The 23,988-nt window shown below is 38.6% G+C and overlaps 1 protein-coding gene across 2 annotated transcripts in view; it reads left to right on the plus strand.

Annotated features, from left to right (window-relative positions):
* Window positions 1–23,988, plus strand: part of PREX2 (phosphatidylinositol-3,4,5-trisphosphate dependent Rac exchange factor 2) — a 232,818-nt gene that overhangs the window by 61,530 nt on the left and 147,300 nt on the right. For both annotated transcript variants that reach the window (XM_031441512.2, XM_064480858.1), the window contains exons 3-7: window positions 197–319; window positions 2,547–2,651; window positions 7,790–7,891; window positions 11,032–11,193; window positions 23,109–23,242. In XM_031441512.2, the coding sequence (XP_031297372.2) occupies window positions 197–319; window positions 2,547–2,651; window positions 7,790–7,891; window positions 11,032–11,193; window positions 23,109–23,242 (626 nt within the window). The remainder of the gene's footprint in view (window positions 1–196; window positions 320–2,546; window positions 2,652–7,789; window positions 7,892–11,031; window positions 11,194–23,108; window positions 23,243–23,988) is intronic.

The raw sequence follows: 23,988 nt of genomic DNA on the forward strand, positions 1-23,988 counted from the left end.
GCCAGGGACAGGTTCCTGGTTCCCGGAGCTGCGTGGGAGTGGAGGGGGTGTCCGGGTGGAACTGGCGCCCCCCCCTGCCGGGTGGGTGGGAAGGACAGCTATCCCCTGAAGTGTTCAGCGTGGAGAGAGAACACTGTACTCGCAGTAGACTTTTTTTAAAGCCCGCTTCGTGATGGCTCTTACACGTTTGTTACAGATGCTGTTCTCCAACATTGAAGAGATCCTTGCGGTACACAAAGAGTTTCTGAAAGTCGTGGAAGAATGCTTACATCCAGAACCTAATGCTCAGCAAGAAGTGGGAACCTGCTTTCTTCGCTTTGTAGGACAAATTTCTGTTTATTTTAAAAGCTTCCCCCTAGAATTTAAGAGTTAGCTCTTGGCATAGTAGGATGTGGGGATCCAGCATTAAAGTAAAATCTGACACCAAAAGTTTGGGGTCTTTTCAGGCCAATGAAATCTCCCACTTGGAGCCAGAAAAGGGGAGAGGGCCTCACATCATCCGTTTTATTCAGTGAAGAATAAACAGGCTCTTCTTTTTCCCAACGAGTTAGTTTTTCGCATCCTCTGTAGCTTTGAATTCTAATGAATATTCAGGCTGTTCATAATGAAAGGATTTTGATGTTTCTCTCCAACATAGAGCGTTACTCTTTTGAGGCAGAAATTCCTTACTCTTAGAATGGTGTGATGAGTCAAAATGTTTCCTCCTTAATTGACTTGTGACTAGGCTGGGGGTGAGCAGCCCCGGTCCCTCGAGGTACACATATGCCTGCGTCTGGATTTTTCTCAGAGGGTTGTATCGAGCAGTGCAGAAGAACAAGCCAGCACTCAGTTATTTCCAATTATCTGTCATGCTTGTAGGATCATTTCCATCTCTTGGTTCATGATACCTGAAATTATTTATGCCGTTGACTTGCAAGGTAAAAAGCCACCTGTATGGTGAAAATTGTTTTCAGAACTAAAGGGCATTCATCCTGAAAAGAGACAAATAGTGCTATTTATACCGTCCCACTGAGGCTAATTTTCAGAATACCAACTTGAATCTCCGTGTTTATCAAAATGCTATACAATCAGTGTTTTGTTTAAAAATGTGTAGGAATATTTGGTCATAGAAATCAGGTGTTTATGTTTGATTTCTAGTTCGTCTCTTATAAAGACAACGGCATATGGGTTCTAGGTCTGTATTTCTCTATGTAGTGAGCAGACTGTAAATGTTATTTTTAGAATCAGAAAATATTCCCTAAAATGATTATATTAAAGGGAGAGGCCTGGGGTACAGGAAGATCCAGCTGTGCTTTCCTTGGGCACGACTGGAAACCACGTGTGTTTGTATCCACTTAACCGAGACTGCTCCCCTTCACGGAGGAACGCAGCTCTCCTGCCAGCGGGAGTGGCCGCGGTCTCGGTGCCGGTGGCACGTGGGAACCATGCACTCTGACATCCATGTCCTCAGTAACACACTATGAATCTGTCAGCCGTGAATGTAGCTAAACTATTTCTGAAGTTTGCTTTATATTCTGGTTCCTACCATCTCTTGAAATAAGTAATTCAGTATGTTTTCTACCGGCTGTATAGAATAAACCCTGTGTTTCTAAATGCACGTCTTGGAAATTTCAGAGGACGCACTTCTCTTCTACTGTTTGATCCCTGCATTTTCTGAGTCCTCCTCTTTTATTGGGACTGCTTTGATAGATATTGATCATAACCACGTTGAGAAACTCTTACAGACGGAAGGGAGCTTAGAGCTCATGGTAGTGTGGAATTCCTCCTTTTATGGAAGTGTCCCATCTACTGCATCTGTGAGGGTTGTTCGTCTTGTTTTTACTTGATCACTTTTAGTGACATCTCTGACTGTTAGAAAATCTCTAATCCCGAATCTGCCTGTCTCTGCCCATCCAGTTTCCACCCAGTGGTCCCAGTTTTGGAGCTACATAGAGTTAGTTGTAAACCCTTCACAGTAACTGTGACAGCTCTTTGAAAGTAGCTACTGTTTCCTTACTTTTATATACTAACAAATATCTTTCTCTGAGATGACCTCTCATGTGTAATATCTTTGAGGTCTGTCATTACCCTAGTCACTTGTTCCTGAATAGTCTCCACTTGGTCAGTGTCCCTCTTAAACACAACTGTCCAGATTGGTGCACACGAACCCTGGGGTGCTATGTACCCGTGTGACCTGGCACAAGCTTTCCTTTCCTCTCCCTGCCTGGGAGTCCTGGCTTCACCTCTCCGGATCTTGCCCAAATACTACATCCTTTTAAAGTTGTATCTGAATCCTTCTAGCAAAGCTGAGTCCTCTCTTCTCTGGAATCTGCTTCCACTCATTTAACCCTTTATTGCATACATCATACTGGGCTGTAATTAATATATGTCTGTCTCCTTTCCTATTGTTCATAGATCAGGAAAAATAAATAAATAAAATGTATTTATATGTACATTAGTATAGCTCTTGAACACAGTAAACACTTAATGAAGTTTGTTCATAAGCATCACACTATTTCAGAATGGTTCATAAAATGAGTCTAACTTATTATTACTTGAATTCACAGAAAGACAAGTTTCGGATCTACGACGAGTATTGTAGTAATCATGAGAAGGCCCAAAAACTGCTTTTGGAACTTAACAAAATAAGAACAATCCGGACATTCCTTTTGGTAAGTATATGTTTACACCTTACCATAAGCTGTTATCTGTTGATAGGCTCACCAAGAGCCGAGGAATAGTGTCCGTGTGGTGTAAACTCTGCTTGTTCGACATCTGTTTTTAACATATCCCTGCTTGGAAGCTAGAGAGCTCTGTGACAAATGTAAGGAGTGAGATTGCAAATCAGCTCTGCATCAATCAAGAAAAATATGCGTATGTACTCTTAAAATCACACACACGCACACACAAATGCAAGAAGTGACAGTTAAGAGAAGCGTGCTTATCGGAAACACTGTCAGGCCCTCTCCTGGCTGATTACGAGCTGTTTGTCAGACCGCGGTTCCTCCTGAGGGATGCGTTTATGCCAGAGGTCACCATGGCTTTTACGTCCCTCAGCTCCCTAGAGTTTCCTTCACTTCTGTAAAGAGAGCTCTAAGTAGGGCAGGGACAGGAAGGAAACGCGTCGTGGGGATGGTAGAAAAGAATTGTAAAGACTGACCTTTCTCCTGCATATGTTTCTTGTTCAGTGTTCATAAAAAGAACAAGGATCTGTGTTTAATTTCTTTAGGATGGTACATATAAATGCATACTTTGGCAGTTACTTGGACAAGTTAATTGCCGGTGAGAACCACGCTGTAAGTACAGTGATATTTAGCAAACTGTGGAATGGAGTAACCATCCTCACGGTCCAGTTCTAGAGCATTTCCATCATCCCCAAAAGTCCCTCTTGCCTGTTCACAGCCCATTTTCCTTCCTACCATTATCTCCAGGCAATCACTGATCTGTTGTCTATCTCTATAGGTTTGCTTTTTCTGGAGATTTTGTATAAATGGAATCATACAATGTAATCTTTATGCCTGGCTTCTTTTATGGGATAAAATGTTTTTGAGGTTCATCTTCATTGTAGTGTGTGTCCATATCCATTCATTTTTGTTGCCGAATAGTATTCCATTGTATGGCATACTGTATTTTGTTTATCCATTGGCCAATTTGTGAATATTGGTCAACAGATGACTTATGACAGTGATGGACCTTGAAGAGACTACATATACGAGGTCATTTCAGAGAAAAAGATTGGTTAGTATAGGAAAGTCAGGAAATGTCTAGTTTGGGCTGTTATAAATAATGCTGTTAAAAACATACATGTACAAGTCTTTGTGTGGACATACAGTTTCATCCTCTTGGATAAGTGCTAGGAGTAGAATTGCTAGGTCATAGTAAGTGTATGTTTAATTTATTAGGAAACTGCCAAGGCGGCTGTGCCGCGTCCAACAGCAGTGTGTGAGGATTGTAGTTCTGTCTTTGTCAACACATGGTATTGTCAGTTCCGATTACAGCCATGCCTGTGGAGGGGTAGCTGTATCCCAAAGTGATTTTCATTTGCGTTTCTCTAATGACCAGTGGCAATAGGCTTCCGTGTGCTCATTAGCCAGTCATGCATCCTCTGTGGTGAAATGCTTATTCACATCTTTTGCCCGCATTTGAATTGGGATTTTGGGGGAGGGTAGAGCTCAAGTGGTAGAGCACACGTGCTCAGCATGCATGAGGTCCTGGGTTCAGTCCTCATTACCTCCTCTAAAAATAAAGAAAGAAATAAACCTAATTACCTCCCCCATCCAACCAACAAACAAACAAAAATGAAAAAAAAAAACTTCATTAAATTGGGATGTTTATCTTATATTGAGCTATAAGTGTTCTTTATTTTGGATACAGTTCCTGTATCAGACATATAATTTGCAAATATTTCCTCCAAGTGTGCTTTGCCTGTTGATTTAAAAATACTGTCTTTTGAAAATCAAAAGTTTTAAGTTTTGTTAAAATCCATTTAATTATTTTTTTTTATTATGATCATGCTTTTGTTGTCATACTTAAGAAATTGTCAGTTTTGTTTTATATGTTTCAGGACTCTGTTATTAGATGTGTATACATTTAAAATGACTATATTTATATTTCTGTTTATCATAAAATGCCCCTCTTTGTTCCTAACGGTATTACTTAAAGTCTCTTTTACCAGATATTATTATAGCCATGTCAGCTCTCTTCCTCTTTGTTCCTTATATTTTTTTCCATTATTTTACTTCAAACTGTTTATGTCTTTGAACCTAAAACATGCCTCTGATGGACAGCATACAGTTGGATCTTGTTTTTTTAAATCCAGTCTGACAATCTCTGCCTTTTGATTGGAGTGTTTGGTTCATACAGCTTTAATGTAATTATTGATATGGTTGTATTTACATGTACAATTTTATTATTTTTTTCTATATGTCTCTTTTTCATTGTTGTTCCTCTGCTCCTCCTTTACTGCCTTCTTTTGTGCTAAACAAATATTTTTAGTGTACTGTTTTACTTCCTCTGTTGATTTTTTTAAACTGTTATTATTTTTAGTTTTTTTTTTTTTGTAATTGCTCTTGGGACTACAGTATGCATGTTAACGTATCAAGTCTGCGTCCCTGAGGTTGGTTTTTCTTTTTTTGTTTGTTTTGTTTTTAGTAACTTGCTTGGATTTAATTTGAGAATCTGTGTCTTTTGTATATGCAGCTGCAGCTAGCTCTGCTCAGTTTATGTTTTATAACTTAGCCTTTCTTTTTAGGGGTCACTCCTGTGACTGCTTAACTTAGCAGTCAGTTGGGGATTTGTCTGAGGCGATCAGACATCATAGTCCATCTTATCTCTGGATCTATATGTGAGTTGGGGGGGTACACATTCAAAGGGCAGGTAGTTTCAAGCTGTATCTGGCTTTTTCTTCCCACAGGGTCAACATGTGCACGGTCTGACATTTACCCTGAGCAGGACTGCAGACTCAGGCTAGCAGAATTGTGTGCATTCCTCATTTTTCTTGGAGTGTACTCATTTTATTGACAGCACCCTGGGTGTGGAATTTTTTCCCTCTGCAGCCTCCTCTGGTAGCAGGCTTCCAGGGCCAGTGCTCCTGTGATGGGCATACAGTGCCAGCATGCAGGATGAGTGGGGGTGGCCCTGGGTGGGGGTCCGTGCAGGGGGAGGATGGGAGAAGCCCAGGCAGGAATGCCACCAACACCTGAAGTTAAGCAGTTCTTCATGAGTAAACACTTCTCAATTTGTTGTTTGATTTTAGTTGATTTCCAGAGCTTTGAAGTTTTTTGTGTTTTTTTGTTTTTTTACAGTTTTTCTCAGTAGAACCGTTTATTTTTTGGAAGAGAATGTACTGATCTCTTCTCTCTGCCATCGCCAGAAGACACCTCTGTGCTTAAAGACTCTCTATAAATTGTTGGAACTTTGCTGTCTTATCCAGTGCGTTCTATTCTCAGCAAAACTGGCGCTACACTAAAAGTCACAAGTCCAGAATCTTGGTTTTTAGATGACTCTACAGCAGAGTCTGGTAGGAAGAACCTGGATTTTATAGTTCTTGCTCTGGCTCTCAGTGGCCCTTAGTTACCTGGATGACTTCAGGAAATTCATTATGTCTCTTGTGTCATTTTCCTTACCCACAACATGGGAATAATAACAATCACTCTTTGAAAAACATTAAGAATTTACAGACTGAGGGTGATGATTCTAATTACAATGTTGGGTACTTGCATATGCTGTCACCTCAGTAAGTTTTGGTGATCAGTGAAATCCCTGGGAGCTTATTTGGGAAATGTTCTTTATGTATGCATGAGGAGAGAGCTGGCTCTCGTAAGTCAGTCTAAAATGCAACCAGCCTCTGCTACTAGGAAGAGAGTTCATAATCTACACAGTACTAGTAGACAAGGAAATAAAAGTGGGTTAGATAGTCCTGAGTTCCTTAGGGTACTTCAACTCAGAGCTGGGTAAAGGAGGTGGCCACATTTATAAAGGATGCTCACTCATACGGGGACATTGACACATCACTGGAAATATAATGGGATGTGGATAGTTGTGTTACATAGGGTTTCTCTGGGGACAGTGCCATACACAGGTGGATCGAGTATTTTTGATAACTGGATTGCAATAGGGCTGAAACCCCCAAAGAGCATGCTTGAGTGAGACACTTATTTGCTGCTCTGTCTTCTAAGATTTCTGGGTGAAGGTAAAGTCATGGCGCTGGTTTTGCTGACTTCACTGCACAAATTAGAGCCGAAGCTCCGTTGCTTGGTACAGTGGGGGTGTTGTTCTGTTCCATCACTCTCCCTTTTGCATCCTTTCCTGCTCAGCACTTGGTCTCTCCTCTCAATGAATATAGGACCATATTTTTAAAATAGTGATATACAGGCTATTATGTTATCAGTGTGATTTTGAGGGGCCCTTTTCTCCCTTTGTTAAATCTTTATTATCTGCTTTCTCTGCACCAGTCATGCTGATAGGCAATGCAGAAACAGGTTTTGACACTGGTTCAGATTTGTTCTTTTAAATTTTGTTTGTTTTTGTTGTTTTGTTTGTTTGTTTGTTTTGTTTTGTTGTTTGCATTGCTGCTTAAACCTTAAAACAAAGGCGAGGTGCTTAAGAGGATCAAGCCTTGATTTATCAGAGTTGATTCCCTTGACCTTCACTGCTTCTATTTCACCTCACTCTGATGACTGACTTTGAGTTTTCCCCTTTCATCTTGCCTCCGTGGAGATCATATCTGACCCCCTTCTCTGAGACTGGCTGGCCAGTGTCATTGGTGAGGTCTGATGGTTAAAAGAGACTTAAAGGCCACTGGACTTAAAAGGCCACTTTTACAGAGAGGAAAATTAGAATTCTGAAGTCAGTCCAAGGTGCATCACTCGCCATCGGCAGAGCTTGGGTGGAACCCAGTTGCCTCTGACACCACACCACCTCCCTTTGAAAGCAGGATGTGTGTCTACGTGTATGTGTTTATTCATCTGTCAGGACGTCCATCCATCCATTCATCCATCTATCCACTAATTTACTCCTCCATCTTTAGCTCTCATTCTTTTTCCTCAGACTTCACACTCAGGTGAATATATGATAATTTATTTTCAAGATAAAGATTCAAAACGCATTTTGGTCTCCATCTCATATGAAAGGCAAGCGTATTTCCTTTCTCACCTGTAAATTTTATTGATGACTGATGTGCTTTTCTCAGAGAAAGAAGCGATATAGAGATATGCTTTCATCAGTTTTTGGCAGAAAACTTTACGGGAGAGGAAAGTTTCACAACTTCAGGCTAAAAAAATGTAATTAATTGCCTTTATTTTCACCCCAGAACTGCATGCTCCTTGGAGGACGGAAGAACACAGATGCCCCCCTGGAAGGGTACTTAGTGACACCGATACAAAGAATATGCAAGTACCCTCTCCTTCTGAAGGTGCTTTATGTGTTTACGTCGTTACTGCGTTTTCCTTGTACCTGCATATTTTTGCTGATGATCTTTTAAAAATTTTTCTTTTAAATAGTCTGAAATTCTAAAGAAAGGGCAAATCATATTCATTGGGTGATATTTTGTCATTCATTTGCATATAAAATGGGAAACAAGTCTCCTCTCCTGGGAAAAGAGACTTCTAGTGCGCTTTGTAAAAATCACACCTGTTTGAGTTTCATTTAGAGTAAATGCATGAGTTTCAGGATAGATCCCATTAAGTCCATTATGACCAGTTTATGTGGCGCTTTGTCTACAGGGTTCTTATCTTAAGCAAATTTGTTGTTGGTGTGTTTTTTTTTTTTTTTTCATTTCTCCAAACATTGGTGACTTCTTGATGCTAATGAAGTTAAGGCTAAGTTACATAATTTCAAAGCCTGGCTTTTAAATGATTATTACAGAGAATAATGTGGGTCACATGGGATAATAAATGATGGAACGGGGAAAGGCGGTGCTAAGGAAATACTGCCTCTGGAAGATAGGAAATGCCTTGTTAATGGCTGTCGGTCCATGGCCTTGTTCCAATGACCAAAACTTTTATTATGAGGGACTTATTATAATGTATTAGTTACTGCTCATACTACAGAGGTCTATGAATAGATTAGAACAGCAGTTCTGGAAAGGATGGAGGATGGGCACATGAGCTTGGAATTCAAATCCTAAGTATTCTGCTTCCTACCTGCATGACCGAACACATAATCTAACCTCTTAAAGCCTTGGGTTGCATTTATGAAACAGAAATGATGATGATAATATGATGAAATTATAACATATACCTGAAAGAATATGTCTGTGTCTGTATATGTGTATCTGTGTGTGAATGCATGTAAGTGCATGTTTATAAATGTGTACCTAATAATTGAGTAAGCTATTTTATACAGATCATTTTGCATGTACATACTCCATACATGTTAGCCATCATTACTCATATATATTTGATTCTGATTTATTTTAACATATTAATTACTGCTTAGTGTCTAAATTAAAAAAACTCAAATTCTACGGATATACTAATTGGTGTTCTTACTGATTTATTTTTAAGAAATAAATATTTTGAATTTGAGCAATGTGTTTTTTCACTACAACTTCTGTCAGCTGCATAGATTAGGTTTCAGCGAACAATTTTTCTGAAAAGGATTTCTCCTTATTGAAAACCAAGTTAAAGTTGCTCGGTTAACTAACGTGGAGAGAAGCCAACCCAGGGACGTGCCGTTCTGCAGGGCTTTAGCGCGGTTTCCGGGGGCAGGGCAGGATTGGTGCAAACGTGACTCTCGTCTTTCTGGGAGTCCCTTCAGACCTCTGACTTGGTGACTCAGGTTAGCATGCATTCTCATCACTCCTGCGATTCCTGGTTCTGATTTAGGAATCCTGGGGATTTGTTTGTTTTAAGAGTCAGAAGGGATCGTAATATTAAGAGAAATACATCATGCCATGTGGTTGTTCTAAATCATTTATTTCTGGTTAGGATGACCTCATGTGACCTCAGAAGATAGGAACATGGCCATATCCTTGCTTAGAGAGAAAGAGGTCAATTCAGAGCATCTTCAAGCAGTGTAGAAACAGCATCTTTTTGCTTTTTTGGATTATTGTCTTGACAAAGAAAGAGGAAATGACTATTTACTTGTGTAGTAGATCTGTTGGTGTTGATAATTTTCTTCGTTGTACCATCAGCTGAAAAACTGAGCTGGTATTCTCTTTAATTTTGGATGGCTTTATTTATTCAGAGAAAAACATTAGGGTATGAGGCTGGGTGTTAAAGAAAAGATATGTTTGTCTTATTTGTGGAACTTGAAATTATGGGCTTGGCCAGTCAGCACAGGGTTCATAGCAAGTAAATGACGAAAGATTATTACTAGTCATTTCTTTTACTATTTCACATAATCTAAATTCGTGTCTTGACTCCATCCATGGTTGAGACTGGGCACAGCTCTGCGGGGTCCCCAGTCAAAGCCTGCAGGCTGAGCTCACCACTTCATGTAGTTTACAAATAGTTCTACACTTTGGAGTCTCTAGGGAAGCCCACATATCTCCTTTATGGATTTGTGATCCAGCATGACTTTTTAAACCTGATCTTGGGAGCGCTGTTGTGTATTCTTTCGGTGCTATTTCCACGGAACAGCGTGTGAACATATCGAATACAGGGTCAAAGTTTAAGGCAGAATTTTCAACAATAACAGACCTCAAGAGAATATAGCAACTGCATATTTTCCCACTGTATGTTAAGAATTAAGAAGATTCTTTTAAAGACTTGCCTCAGGATTTCTGTAATTGTGTTAGTTACATGACGCTGGCAACTGCTGTAAAGAAACAAATGACTAATTAAAAAACAGTGTGGTTACAACTGTCTAGACAGTGGGTGAAGATGTTTAATTTTGTGCTTTTAAACAAGAGCTTTTTATAAGATTAAAGATTACTCTAGTTCTGATATCCCGAATGGAAAAGTAAATAAATAAAAAGAAAAAAAAACCTATTGAAGGGTATGTGGAAGTTCATGCATTTCAGAGACTGAACCTGAGTTGTTGACAGAAACAGCATAAATCACTCCTTTAATGATGGAGTATTGTGGGATTTCTAAATTATTCATTTTACTAACATATAAGACATTATTTTAAAGTGTGCTTTATATATGACATTTCTATAGTTTCTCAAAAAATTTTAGAAAATGAGGGACTTAAGTTATTTTTGAAATTATGGGACATTTATTTAAAGATTTACTCTTCTTTTTAAGACGCTAGGAAAATGAAATTAACGAATAAAGATGTCTTCCTTTTGGAGCAAAACTCAAACTTTTATAAAACATTTCATGCTGTAGGTGAGATATTTGACAATCTGAAAGGAGAAATCGAATTTAGTTTGTAAAAACAGCATACTTTTGAGGGAAAAATTAAAGTGACTGCAAAATGTGCCTGGGGTGACGCTTATGCGTGGATTCAGCCTTTTGTTTTTGATCTTAATCTTGGTGGAGTTTGTGATGTCACTTCTGAATGTGGCTCTCACGATCTTTGCAGTTTTCATTTCCTGGTCAGTCTGAACCTGCTGTAGCAGAAAGCTGAAGATCAAAGGGCGGTTTGTTTTTTGTGTATAAACAGGAGTTGCTGAAGCGGACTCCAAGGAAACACAGTGACTACGCAGCGGTGATGGAAGCCCTCCAAGCCATGAAAGCCGTCTGCTCCAACATCAACGAAGCCAAGAGACAGATGGAGAAGTTAGAGGTTTTAGAAGAATGGCAGTCTCACATCGAAGGCTGGGAGGTACACTCACTGCTCAACAGCTGAGCTTAAAATAGTTTTGTGACGCCTGATGCTGTGTGTAGAATGATTGGCGTGGGATGGGACCATAAGTGGTCATTTTCCTAGATGAGGCTAGAGGGCTGTGACTATTTTTGAAAAGTGCTGTCATTGTTATTTTTAAATATCTTTAAAAAGGCAGTTAATTGGCTTAAATTGAACCGGGAAGCTTTGCGGATAGAGCCAGTCAGTACTGTGTGGGTTTTAAGCTTTGCTGTTTCAGTATTTGTGCGTCATGACGCTCCGTTTTCCCGCCTTAACTTTGGTCAGTCGTACATAACCGTAGCCTGAGTCCTGGACAGAGTGAAGAAGGGGAGTAAGGCTTCATGCCTGCGCTGTGATAGTATTATCTTCAGACTGCAGATTAGGTATTGGGTGTTGAATTTCATTTCATATCCACTTAATCTCTCTAAATTTGAATTGCTTAATTTCTAACATGAAGGAGCTGGCTATGACATGGTTTTTAAGGTCCATGCAAGATGAAGAATTTTATGGTTTTGTGATTCACTAAAGAAAGATTTTTTAAAATGACAGAAAAGCAAATGAGTGGTATTCAGAATCTGTAATATGTTTTCAGCTATGGTAACTTTGCATCCCAGTTATTTCGTGGAGTTGGAACCCTATATTACTTTAGCACTATATGAAGAATAAACTAAAATTCTTTCTTTAAATTGACTTAATTTCGATGAGTAAGAGCTTTCGACTAGTTCAACTAGGGTCATTTCTTATTGTTATAAAGTGAGCAATGAAGGCAATGTTTTTAAAGTGTAAAGAAGATTGAAAATATTTTCAACCAAATAACGTATCATCCAAATCCAGGTGGCTTGCTTTACAAATCTTTAGGGCTTGATACTTGACTAATTTATTTCATATCTTCAATATGTTGGTTTCCATTTAGATCTAATGTTATATCCATCAGATTTGCGAGGAAACCTCAAACACTGAGCCCAGGGAATACACTTGTTTATCCCCCTTGCGATGAATTTTTTCAAATGCTCCGCTGGGATCTGACTTAGCTTTCTCCTCTTCTGTATTCTTTCCTTTCAAGTGTCCAGGGTGACCTCTTATTTCAGCATGAATGCTACTTATTTCAATCAGTTAAAATGGTTGTGTGTTTTACAGTTGACTCATGATGATAATTCCTTTCCTGGGAAGCAGCTGTCCTGCTGGGCTGAGAAAAATGGACTGAAGTTTGCTTTTGCTGTTCTGTTGTCATTCAGACGTTGGAAGAAAAACTGGCTGTGCTTTAAATTGCAGGATTTGTCAGTGTCTTCTGCCAGGCCTTTTACCAAAATAAAACCTTCACAGACTCTTTTTCATACTCTGGGGAAATGGAATCTGTCATGATTTTGTTTCCTTCTCATGTAAATCCTAAAAATTGAGTCTACTTCAGGAATGAGAGATCCCTTAAAAGTGTTGCTATTTCTTGCACTGGACACGGCCAGTTACTCAAAGGAAGGTTGCTGTGTGGTCCCTACTCTGTCATTTGTTGCCCACAGCGGTGGGTGCCTCAACCTCATTAGCCTTGGTGGGTTTACAGCACTTGGAGTGAGAGAGAAAAATGGCGCACAGAGCCAGAGGAAACTGGGGGGAATTCAGCCGTGACTGCAGTTCCAGTAGACACAGGGGAGATAAGATGAGTGTCGGGTTCCAAAAAAGTGGCCACACAAATTCTACTGGAGTAGAATTTGAAAATGGTTGCATAAGGCACAGCCACGCAGTGGGGACTTGGAGGGAATGCAGCCTGGAGCCGGGCCCAGCCAGTTGATTGGCAACTTGTGATAAGGACCTGATTCCACATCTCAGTCCACCACCTTGGAGAAAAGGGGAAGCTGTTACAGTGCTCAGGCCCGTCCCTTCGGGGACATTTAGGAGAAACTACCATCTGGTGAGACTCAAAAGATGCACAAAACAAAGGGACACAGTCACACAGGGTGAATTCAGGCCCGGGAAGAGGGTGAGAATGGTTAGCGCTTTCTTTGAATTGCTAACAGGGATTACTGCTCAGCTTACAGTCAGCTTTATGTATGTTCAGAGTGGACCCTTGTTGGGTTAAGACAAGGACAAGGACAGATGTCTGTGGCATGACAGGACCAGAATAGAGTTCCTTAAAGAGTTTTTGAGAGCGGGAGCCTCGGGCTGATGTTGGGTAGCTGCTCTCTGACTCCTTCCAGGAGCTCCTGCAGATCTTTTAAAACCACCTGAGAGATGCTGCTCTTGCTCCAGTAACTAAAATTCTCTTGAAGAGGATCTGAGGCTGACACACTGTGAATCTGCATTATTTCCACTTTGGGTGGATTATTATTTTAAGTATGTCACTCGGTCATCTAGGGCCTTATTTCCCCATTAATCAAATGAAGAGTAGTAAAATCTCTCAGGTAACTTGCGTCTCTAGTATTTTGTGACTAAATTATCATTACGTTTCTTTCTGTTGAATTTAGCAACGGAAATGTGTTGTTCCCAAATCGTATGGCATGATGAAAACAGCCTGACTTTTGTGTAGGTTTGGTCTCCAGTCTGGACTCTAAGAACCCTTAGTGTGCGAATAATGCATCAAACCTCTTCTACATACAGCTCAGGTTGTTACAGGGGTCAGTGAAATAAGTCAAAAATGCTTTGAACATTGTAAAATGCTTTGCAGATGAGAGATCGTATTTTAAAACTTTGGTTCAGCTGCTAGATTTTACTCTTGAGAAATTCCCCTCATTTGTCTAATAAATGCACCTAACTACTGAAGGGGTTATGTTACCTAAGGTTATATGGTTCCAAGCCACAGAAACTAAAAGACAAATTAATTTAAAAGATGTTGGGGAGCTCACGGAATCAGAGAAGCTTTGCTTTCAGACTTGAAAGGGCATGTAGGGAGTTGAAGCCTGTTGGCAGTCTCATCAGTGTGCTAGCTAAGATGGAGAGGCTCTGATCATTTTTTCAACCCTTATATGATTCCATTCAAGATTCAAGATCCAAATCGAAGATTCCACTGATGTTGCTTGAGTAAATTTGCTCAGGGGAGGTCCTTGATTGTCAATCATCCAACTTCCCTTTGGGGAAATGCTTATCCCCCACTGTAGGCAATCCCCATGCGTCTCTTAACAAGTTGCAAAGGTATTTTAATCCCCATTACAAAGAGTTTTTAAATGAGGGCTATGTAGCTTCCCCAAGTTCTGACAACTAACAGAAGGCAGAGTTTCATTTGAAAATAGGCAGACTGATTCTAAAGTTTATCCTTATAATCATGTAATAATATACCCACTCAGATAAAAATTTAGCACTTTCTTTACATTAAGTTGGTTTCTGCTTGCCCTTTAAAAGTAGGTTGATAATAGAAATTAGGTTTATGTCAGCACCTACATAGTGACTTCACCACAGAAGATCTGTAGTTCAATTGCTCATATTTGAAGTTCTGCCTTTTATTAATATAATTTACTATGTCTTGGTCATATATCTTATACAACGTTCAAAACATTCCACCGAATAGTCTAGTGAAGGTAATTGTAGGGCAATGATCAGTGTGCTTGGAAAGATTAGCTGTTTAATCGGAGTGGCTGATTAATTTCACAGAACAAGACCATTCCGTCTTAGTCTGCTGTTTGCTTGGTTGATAGTATTGTCATGATAACTGTAAATCTTTAGAGTCATACCGATCTGCATCGATAAGGGAGTATCAATAAACATTTTGTCATTTAGTAATTCAGCTGTATGTCCTTGATAGGCCTGTTTGGAGATGATGTCCCAAATCTGGGGGAAGAAATCACCATAAAAGATAAGAGTGGGAATTTTTAATACATGAAGTGTGCGTCTTCTGGAGGTTGTGATGACACCTGACTCTTTTTGTCCTCTCTCCAAGGTGATTTGGTAGATGCAGATTTGTCTACGACATTGAATTTGAATTGATTTGTAGATGACTCTTGTCATTTAAGGATAAGTGGCTCCAGAAAAAGATGATTAAAAGTGAATCCATTTATAAAAAGGACCAAAGTTTCATAACAAGTGGAAAAGGGGGGAAAGTTTGATTGGGACTTTCTCCATTAGTCTGTTTTACGTAGTCTAATCTATAACAGAGTTTAGGCTATAACTTGAATTAGTAAGTTGAATCTTAAAAAAAGTGAAACAAATGCTGAGTCTTTTTTGGGGGAGGGGCATGCATTTTATGATGAAACTGTATGATAGAACAATATGATGTTCTTCATTTCACATTTAACTTCCCTAGTATTTTAAAAAGATTTTGTGGAAGGATATTTAAATGCTTCATTAATTTTCTGAAGAGTCTTTTGATATTGAAACTGCTCTTTTATGAAACACCCATCTAGTTGTCATCCTTGTCAATTTTCTTTTCTCCCACGGTGAATGGGTCTAGTTCTGATAGACCCTGATCTGTCAATGCCTTGCATATGAATGGGGAGCTTTCAAGGCCTCCTGTCATCTTTCATCTTTTCCAAAATTATGGCTTCTCTCTGCAGTCAGTTTGTGTTTTTTTGGACGCTGACATTCAGCGTTTAGTTGACGAGACGAATTAGATAGACCCTGGTGTTGGCAAGGAGAGCTGATGATGGGGTCAGATAATTAGTGAGTAGTTTCCTATCACAGTGATTTTTGCCACCTCAGAGCTGCAGAAAAATCAGTAATGAACCCTTATGCAACCTATATTAAGAGAACTTCTTGACATGAAAAAGATTTATCCTTTCAAACAGTCCAGATGTAGGTTAGCAGTGTTATTTTTATTGGGCTTAGTGAGAGGAGGGGATTTGTTCTCTTATCACAGTTCTTCATAAATCACGATTTCAATGTTTGAAGGATCATTGGAAATGAGAAAAGAAGCCATAAAGTAAATAGACGTGCTTCTGATTGTCTTTTTGGCTACTGTCATTTTCTGAAGGCATTCTTTGGCACTTAATGTGTCCACTTATGAAATTCATCACGCTTCCACGTTAAATTCTGTGACGATTTTTTTTAGGACTGAAATTTTTTTGGTGGGGAGATGGTGCTTTGAAAGTAGTTTTTCTGGTATGCTGACTATATAATTGGCAGCTAATTATATACCTCAAATTATAAATTCAAAAATCATTCAACTGCTTAGCAAACTGGATTCTGAATTGTTATTCTTTTCTTGCTGGATCTTGTAACGTGAGGCACACACACAAGAAGAAGAGCTGTTGGTGAAGAGTGTTGCCCACAGGGATGGCTCTGGGTCCCAGTCTTTGTGACTGAAGTCATTGTTGGGTCCATCCGTTAAGACTGATCTCTTAGCCATATTGGGAAGTGATATTTAATGGTGCGCTTCATAAATTTGACAAAGAAAATTAGTGGAGAAAGATTGAAACATGAACCACAGTGTAGAATGAACTGTATAATCAATAATAGACGTACCTGATCGTGAACACACACAGCCATCATCCCTATGTTAATCCCTGTGAATTCATGCCAACTCTCATTTTATTGTTAAATTCGTACAGTGGTCCCACTGCATTTAATTCTGTGTTTACTTATCTATTTCTCCACTGGTGTATATGCTTCTTGGGAGCAAGGGTCACGTCTTATGCTATGGGCCCCCAGTATGTAGGACAGTATCTGTTACAAGCTGGTTGAATGGTAATTAAATGCAGATGTAACTACATTGTAGTTATGTATTAATTGTCATTTTCTTCTCACTGTATTTTTGGCTCTTTTGGTTAATGGCAGTGATTCTGACCTGGTTCTCTTCAGAATCCAATATTTGTTTCATTATCCTGCTAGTTTGATGTTCTGTAGTCCTCTTTGGCATCCTGTTCTGGTTTATTGTTCACGAATGTACCATGCAAGACTTCTCACTTTTTTGTATTAAAGTTGAATATCCTGCAGTTGTTTGACATTCAGTCTTTGTAAAGGTCTTTCTGTAGGACAGGTTCTATTTCCTCTGTCTAATGGACATATATGGGTGAGTTTCCCTCAATATGTGTCACCCTTTGCACTGCTGGATGGTGGTGGTGGAGGAGGACTAAGACAGGTTTGCACAGCTTAGGGGAGAAAGAGAGAAGCTGTTAGAGTGAGAGGAACCTGGTGAGTACGTCTCCTACCACTGGTCACAGTTATTTATTTATGATTACTTCTTACCTTGAACTACCACTCAGCCTTCCTTTCCTGATCTAATAAAAGCAGTCAGGATTAGAACTATGCATGGCTGGAGTTCTACTGTATTTAATTCTACATGTGTAATTCATCACAAGCAGAGTCTCTGATTTTACATGATAAATGTAGCTCCTTAAAGGGAAATCTGAACTAACAATAAATCATCTAGATGATAAAAGTCCATTATTTTGGTTATTTTAAAAATCTTTTTATTATGTAAGTTTTATATATATATATGTATATATATATAGAGAGAGAGGTATAGTTGACATACTGTATTATGTTAGTTTCAGGTGTACAACATAGTGATTTGACATTTGTCTACATTGCAAAATGATTACCATAGTAAGTCTAGTTATAGACTGTCTCCATACAAAGTTAGTTCAACATTTTGACTGTATTCCCAGGCTGTACATTACATCCCGTAACCTATTTATTTTATAACTGCAACTTTGTATTTCTTGATCCCATTCACACATTTTGTTCCCCATCCCCAACCACTCTCCCCTCTGGCAGCCACCAGCCTGTTCTCTGTATCTATGAGTCTGGGTTTTGTTTTGTATGTTTGTTTTGTTTTGTAGAGTCTACATATAAGTGGAATCATTCAGTATTTGTCTTTCTCCCTCTACTTATTTCACTTAGTGTAATACTCTCAAGGGTCCATTCATGTTCCAAAGATGACATACAAATAGCCAACAGGTGCGTGAAAAGATGCTCACTAATCATCAGGGAAATGCAGATCAAAACCACAAAGAGATATCACCTTATTTTTAGTTATTTTCTAAAGGAACTCCTAAAAGACAGCAGAACTCTGAATCATATGCGTAAAAACATTATTTAAAAATATCTTTATTAAATATGTGTAGATACATATTACATTAAATATAATGGCTTTAGGGCCATTCAAAATTAATGACTTATACAAAGCCCTCTTATTTCTTAAAAATAGTTCTTTCACTCAAATGTTGGTTTATGACTCTAGGATATATCACTACACTGTTCAAGTAGCTCATTTTCATGGGCAGTATTTTTGTCATGGTCACAATTTTTTCACAGCACAATAATCTGCTCTCTCTGACATCTACAGAGTGACCCATGAAACAGTCTACAAAGCTAATTTAATTAATTTTTTTTTAATTTTAGAAAGAGTGTCCAACTTGCTAGAGATTTATACCAGAAGAAAATGTTAACACATTGTTGGCATATTGTAGCAATGTTAAAAACCTTCCTTTAGTAGTAACCTAGATCAAAGTATTTATTATACATGATTGCTGAATAACTAAATATGTGTTTGCCAAAGAATAAATATCTAGGTTAAAAATTTGCATTGATTTTTAAAATGAAGATGAAATACTAACCAGGTGGAATAACATTTATTATGCAGATTTAAGTGAATATTCAGCGACGAGGAGAGGTATCGTGGGTGTAACTGAGACCGTGGAACATGTGGTCAGCACCTCTTCGGTCCCGGGCACTGGCAGGCAGCTGGGACTACCTGGCAGAGACCTGTGCTCACCTTTCTTTCCGAGTTAGCAGGGTCACTGTCCTGCACACTTGAGCACTGAGCTCAGGCTTCTAAAGCAGTGTTGCTCAAAGTGCTGATAGAATCCACAGTGTGTCAGAATCTACTGGAACAGGCTGGGACCCACCCCAGATTTACTCATTTTCCATCTCTGAGAATTGTCCTGGGGAACTTAAAAGTTTTAACAATCCCATCACGCTTGTCTTCCAAACTCTGAAATTTGAGAACCATTGTCCCTTCTCTTCCAGCGATCTGCCTGGTTTGTTTTATTGCTTCCACATTTTTTGTTTTCTAGCTCATTTGTCTGGCATCGTCATTTTGATAGACTCCAGTGCTCTTGACTGTTCCCTAGCAATCTGATGCTTGTAGACGTACCTTATTTCAATTTTGTAGCTTGGCTTTTTTTTATCCCTAACGCCAGAAACACTCCTGCCATTTCTAGATAAATGAAAAAATTGCACATAGTTCTTCAAAATATCATAAACATCACTCATTCCAAAGATAAAGCCATGAGTCTTTGTTTTTTCCATTACAGAGGAAGGTAGATTATATTATGTAAGTGAAGGGGAAATATGACACAGCGTTAGTTAAAAATGGACATTTATTAAGTGTCTGCTTGCAGATAAGATGAGTGAAAGGCATTTCATGATTACATGCGAGACTGTATCTACTCTTGGCCAAATTTTCTTCAGTATTTATAATACTGTACATATCTGTGTTTCTGAATTTTTAATGATTTTTAGCCGCCATTGTCATAGAAATAATGCAGATTCAGTCCTGATAAGTCAAAGGCACAGGGGCCATTCTTTATCCTCTCAAAGATAAAAGTGGTATAAAGAGAAATACTGTAAGACTTTCTTTTAAAATGAGATTTTTAGCCAAATCTGTGTGTTTTGACAGCGTCTTTTAAGAACGTAAACATTTCCCTAGGAATTAATTTATATTATTCATGAAGATACGTCATGTGATGGTAGTAGATTCCCTTGGTAGAAGACAGTAGAGGTGATGCTGTGCTGATTCCTCAAGCCAAGATCCGTCATCTCAGTAACGGAAATGTCTCAGCAGGATTTAGTAAAATGTGTGTTATGGGTATATTGTAAGATATACTTTATAGTATAACCATGAATTCTAGAAACTCTGGATGGTTGGGTTTGATGTCCTTACTTCATACAATTTCATTAATTGATAATTAGGCAGATGCTTTGGGTTGCTTATGAAAGGAAGTGTTGATCTTGAAGAGGTTAATCAATCTTACTCTGATTTTTGATCCAGGAGCTTGGAGCTGGTGGGAACTTACAGTGATGCCTTAAATATAATATGTCTGTGTATTAGTGAGAGGTTTGAGAGTTTGCTATGAAGTGAGTCTGGATTAAATGAATAAAAAATTCAACCTGTTGAAGTATAGAATAGAATAGAAAGACCTCGGGGCACTTTGACTGCAGGGGGACTTTGAATCAATGGTAGGATGGGGATATTAATAATATGTATTGATATATATATGGGAGGGGACTGGAGAAATAAGAATATCACTATATTCTTAATTTGCCAGCTCACATCCAAGTGGTTGTATTCACTTCTGTTACGTATTAAAGGAGACTCTGACAAGCTGGAGAAGGTCTAGAGGGGGTCCACCGGGATCTTCCAGGTTTCTAAAATCCAGCCATATGGTCAAAAGGCAATGGTGTTTCAGAGCCTGGGAAAGCAGAAGGGAAGCATGTTAGCTATGTTCAGATATTGGTGGGCCTATCGTGTTGAACAGGGTGTCCATCCACCCCAAGGAGAAAAAACAGAGTAAGCGAGTGAAATGGTGGTAGACGTTGACTCTACAGTAAGAAAAATCTTTCTAACCATTAGGCTCGTTAAATAAAAAAATGAACTATCTTATGAGGAAAGGAACTTAATTTTACTGGAAGTATCCAAGAGTAAGCTAGAAGGCCTTTTTTGTCAGAGCAGGAGTCAGTGTTCCTTGAGGCAACAAGATGTATCCACCCTCAGTAACTTGAGAGTAAGAGAAATAACATGGTCTTCAGTGAGTGAGACCATAAAATCAGCATAGAGCGAAACACAGCAGAGATAAGAAATAAAGGAAACAACCTTGCAGAATCAGATCACCTTCAGTGCTGGTAATAATAACTACACTTGCCTTTGTCGAGTCCTGTCTATGTGTTAGGCCTTGTGCTGGGAGTTCTGAATATATTGTCTTGCAAATTCTCACTCTGGCTGTATACGTTAAGCACAATTATTCCTTTTCTGCAGTGGTTTGAAGGCATAAACATAGCTGCAGAATCAAAGGAGCTAATCAGAAGTTTGACTTGTTAGTATTTAAAGCAGAGAAAAAGGAGGGAGCAAGAAAGATCTAGGAGAGAGAGACACACAAGGAGAGACAGGCTTTGGACAGTCTTGTCCAGGTGACGGACAGAGTCTCACTGCTTACAAACTCCCCTTAAAGCCAGCTCACCGAGATTCTTTCTGATTATGATAATGGCTTTCCAGAGAGGTTAAGCTCACAAAGGGAGATTGTCTTGGCCATAATCATGGGACCATTCAGTGTGTGTGTTAGTTATCATCTCAGTTATCATCAAGAATAATATATCCGCTTTCTGTTTTACTCATTGGTCCCCATGAGTTCTTCAGAGCTGGGACAATATCTCCCCTGAGGCTGTGTAAAAGGATGGAGTAAATGACCTCTAGCCATTATAGTTAGCTCAGATTCACATTAAATTCTCCTTATATTTATTCATAAAGATAATAACCACAAAGAAGTCAGGAAATTTATCATTAGTAATTCTTTCACTTAGGAACCCATCTGTGAATAAATACCTACATATTTAATTTGGGGAACTTATTTTGGAAGACTTGCTAATATGCAAATTAGGGTAATATTTGCAGTAGCCCTTTTATAATATAACCAATTATCTTCCTGCCTTGGCACTCATGGGCTACTGAATGGAATAGTCTAACGTGAGGTGCTTTGTACCTTTTGCTTAATTGCTATTGATAAAGCCACTTTTCATAATGTTGTGTAGGTCCCTTGTGCAAAAATCAACGTGATGTTTTCTTTTTTTAAAACATTTTTATTACTATCCTATCTTAATTTTTTTCTAAGGTAGAGATGGTGTTCACTGTAAATCAGAAATCACTGCCACTGCATTTGGTGTTTTTATTTATATTTGATGATAGTTTTTGCTCACTTATCACATGACAAAATAAATGAAATTGTGTAAATGTTGATAGATCTCTATCCTTGTTACGAAAGGACAGGAGAGGGAAATAGCTAAACTTTAAAATGTGTTTGCAATACAGATTCTCAGATTTAACACAATAACCCTGTCTTAATTAATTTCCCTTTTGTGAAATTTCTTATTATAGTTATATGAGTTGTCATTTTAATTTAAAATTTTATAATTGATCAGAAAACCTATCTCCATTGTTATTGTGGAAATATGAAATTAAAATGAACATCCGGAGTTGTAAATATCAAAAATGAAAATTAAAGCATTAAGTTTAAAAAGAAATCAGAAATTTGGTCCTCAGTTTAAAGAGACCAGATACATTTAAAACTGAAGTGTTCTTGGAGATCACACTTACCAGGTCTCTACTGAAAACTTCCTTCTTTTTTTTTTTTTGTGGTTTTTTTTTTTTTTGGCCCAACTCAGTGCATTGGTTATGACAGTCTAGGTTGTAGAAACAAAGAGACTGCAGCATTTATGATGGCTCAGAGCAGGTGCTTGTGATCATCTCACACAGCAGCCCACTGTGTGTGTTCTGCTCAGTGGGCAGTTTTCCTTTGTTGATGACTCAGGGGCCCAGGTTCCTGCCCTCTTGTGGGTCCTCTCAGCTGCAGTGGTTGGCACTCATGTTAAAATCAGTTTTGTCACACTAATCACATGACCTTAGCAGGCACTCAGTAAAGGTTTACTTAACAAGGGAGTGTGCCGGTGCAACTTTTAATAACCATGGTGAAAGATTCTGTGGAAGGTTGCTCTCTTTAAATAGATTTTTTTTCCCTTTTATTTTTTCTTTTTTCTTAGAATCTCTTAAGAGTAGCTGTATTTACTGAAACTGACCAGGAAGAGACTGGAAGGAAGGAGACTTATTTTCAGCGTATAAAAATTTATACTGTTTAAAGTTTTATCCTGTCCATATATTGCATCTTAAAATAAAAACAAATTACTTTTAAGGAGAAAGAAGAATCACACACACGTTTCCCTTAAGTAATCAGACCTTGTTTTCTCCTTTTTTCCTGACGTAGGGGTCCAACATTACCGACACTTGCACTGAAATGTTAATGTGTGGAGTCTTATCGAAAATTTCTTCTGGGAATATTCAAGAACGGGTGTTTTTTCTTTTTGATAATCTTTTGGTGTATTGCAAAAGAAAGCACAGGTAAGAAGATAGACAGGTGAGACTTCAGAAATGATTTATCCATCTCACAGGTTCGACCTTTCCTTTGTGCTCCCAGGAACTCACGATCTCATCAGTAAACTTCCACGTACTCTCAGCCTCTTCTCCCTTGCACCTTGAAGAAAGGGAGCAGATTAAGTTTAAAGCCAAAAAATAATTAAATTGTTGTGTCTGTACCTTAATGGGCCTTAAAAAAATTCCATTTTACCATCTGTGATAATGAACCTGTTTATTTCTTTTCGTATGCTTTTCTAAATTCTCTGTGTTTGGTAGCAAGATTGGGATTACTAGAAATGGGTTTTAGGACGATCTAGAAGAGGTTGTTAATTTTACCTGTGTGAAACTCTTTAAAAAACTATAATGTGATTCAAGTTGTTTAGGTGCAATTATTTTCCCCCCAACTGTAGTGAAGTATAATTGACAAATATAATTGTTTAAGATATTTAAAGTGTAAGTGTACAGCATGATGACTTGATACATGCACACATTGTGAAAGGATTCCCCCATCAAGTTGATTAACGCATTTATCTAGGTGTGGTTATTAAAGACATCTGTTTGACAATGAGATCTTTTTTCATTACAGTTGGTCTCATCCTTATGTATGTATATGCCTGCCGTCAAGGTCAGAGCCTTTGCAAAATTAACAGTGTACAAATGACGTTAGAATTAATGGTCTCACGGCTGAAATTGTTAAATAAATTAAGCAACAGGAAAGGTTTTACAAAATT

Source organism: Camelus dromedarius, chromosome 30 (genome assembly GCF_036321535.1).
Source record: "Camelus dromedarius isolate mCamDro1 chromosome 30, mCamDro1.pat, whole genome shotgun sequence".
Lineage (NCBI taxonomy): Eukaryota > Metazoa > Chordata > Mammalia > Artiodactyla > Camelidae > Camelus > Camelus dromedarius.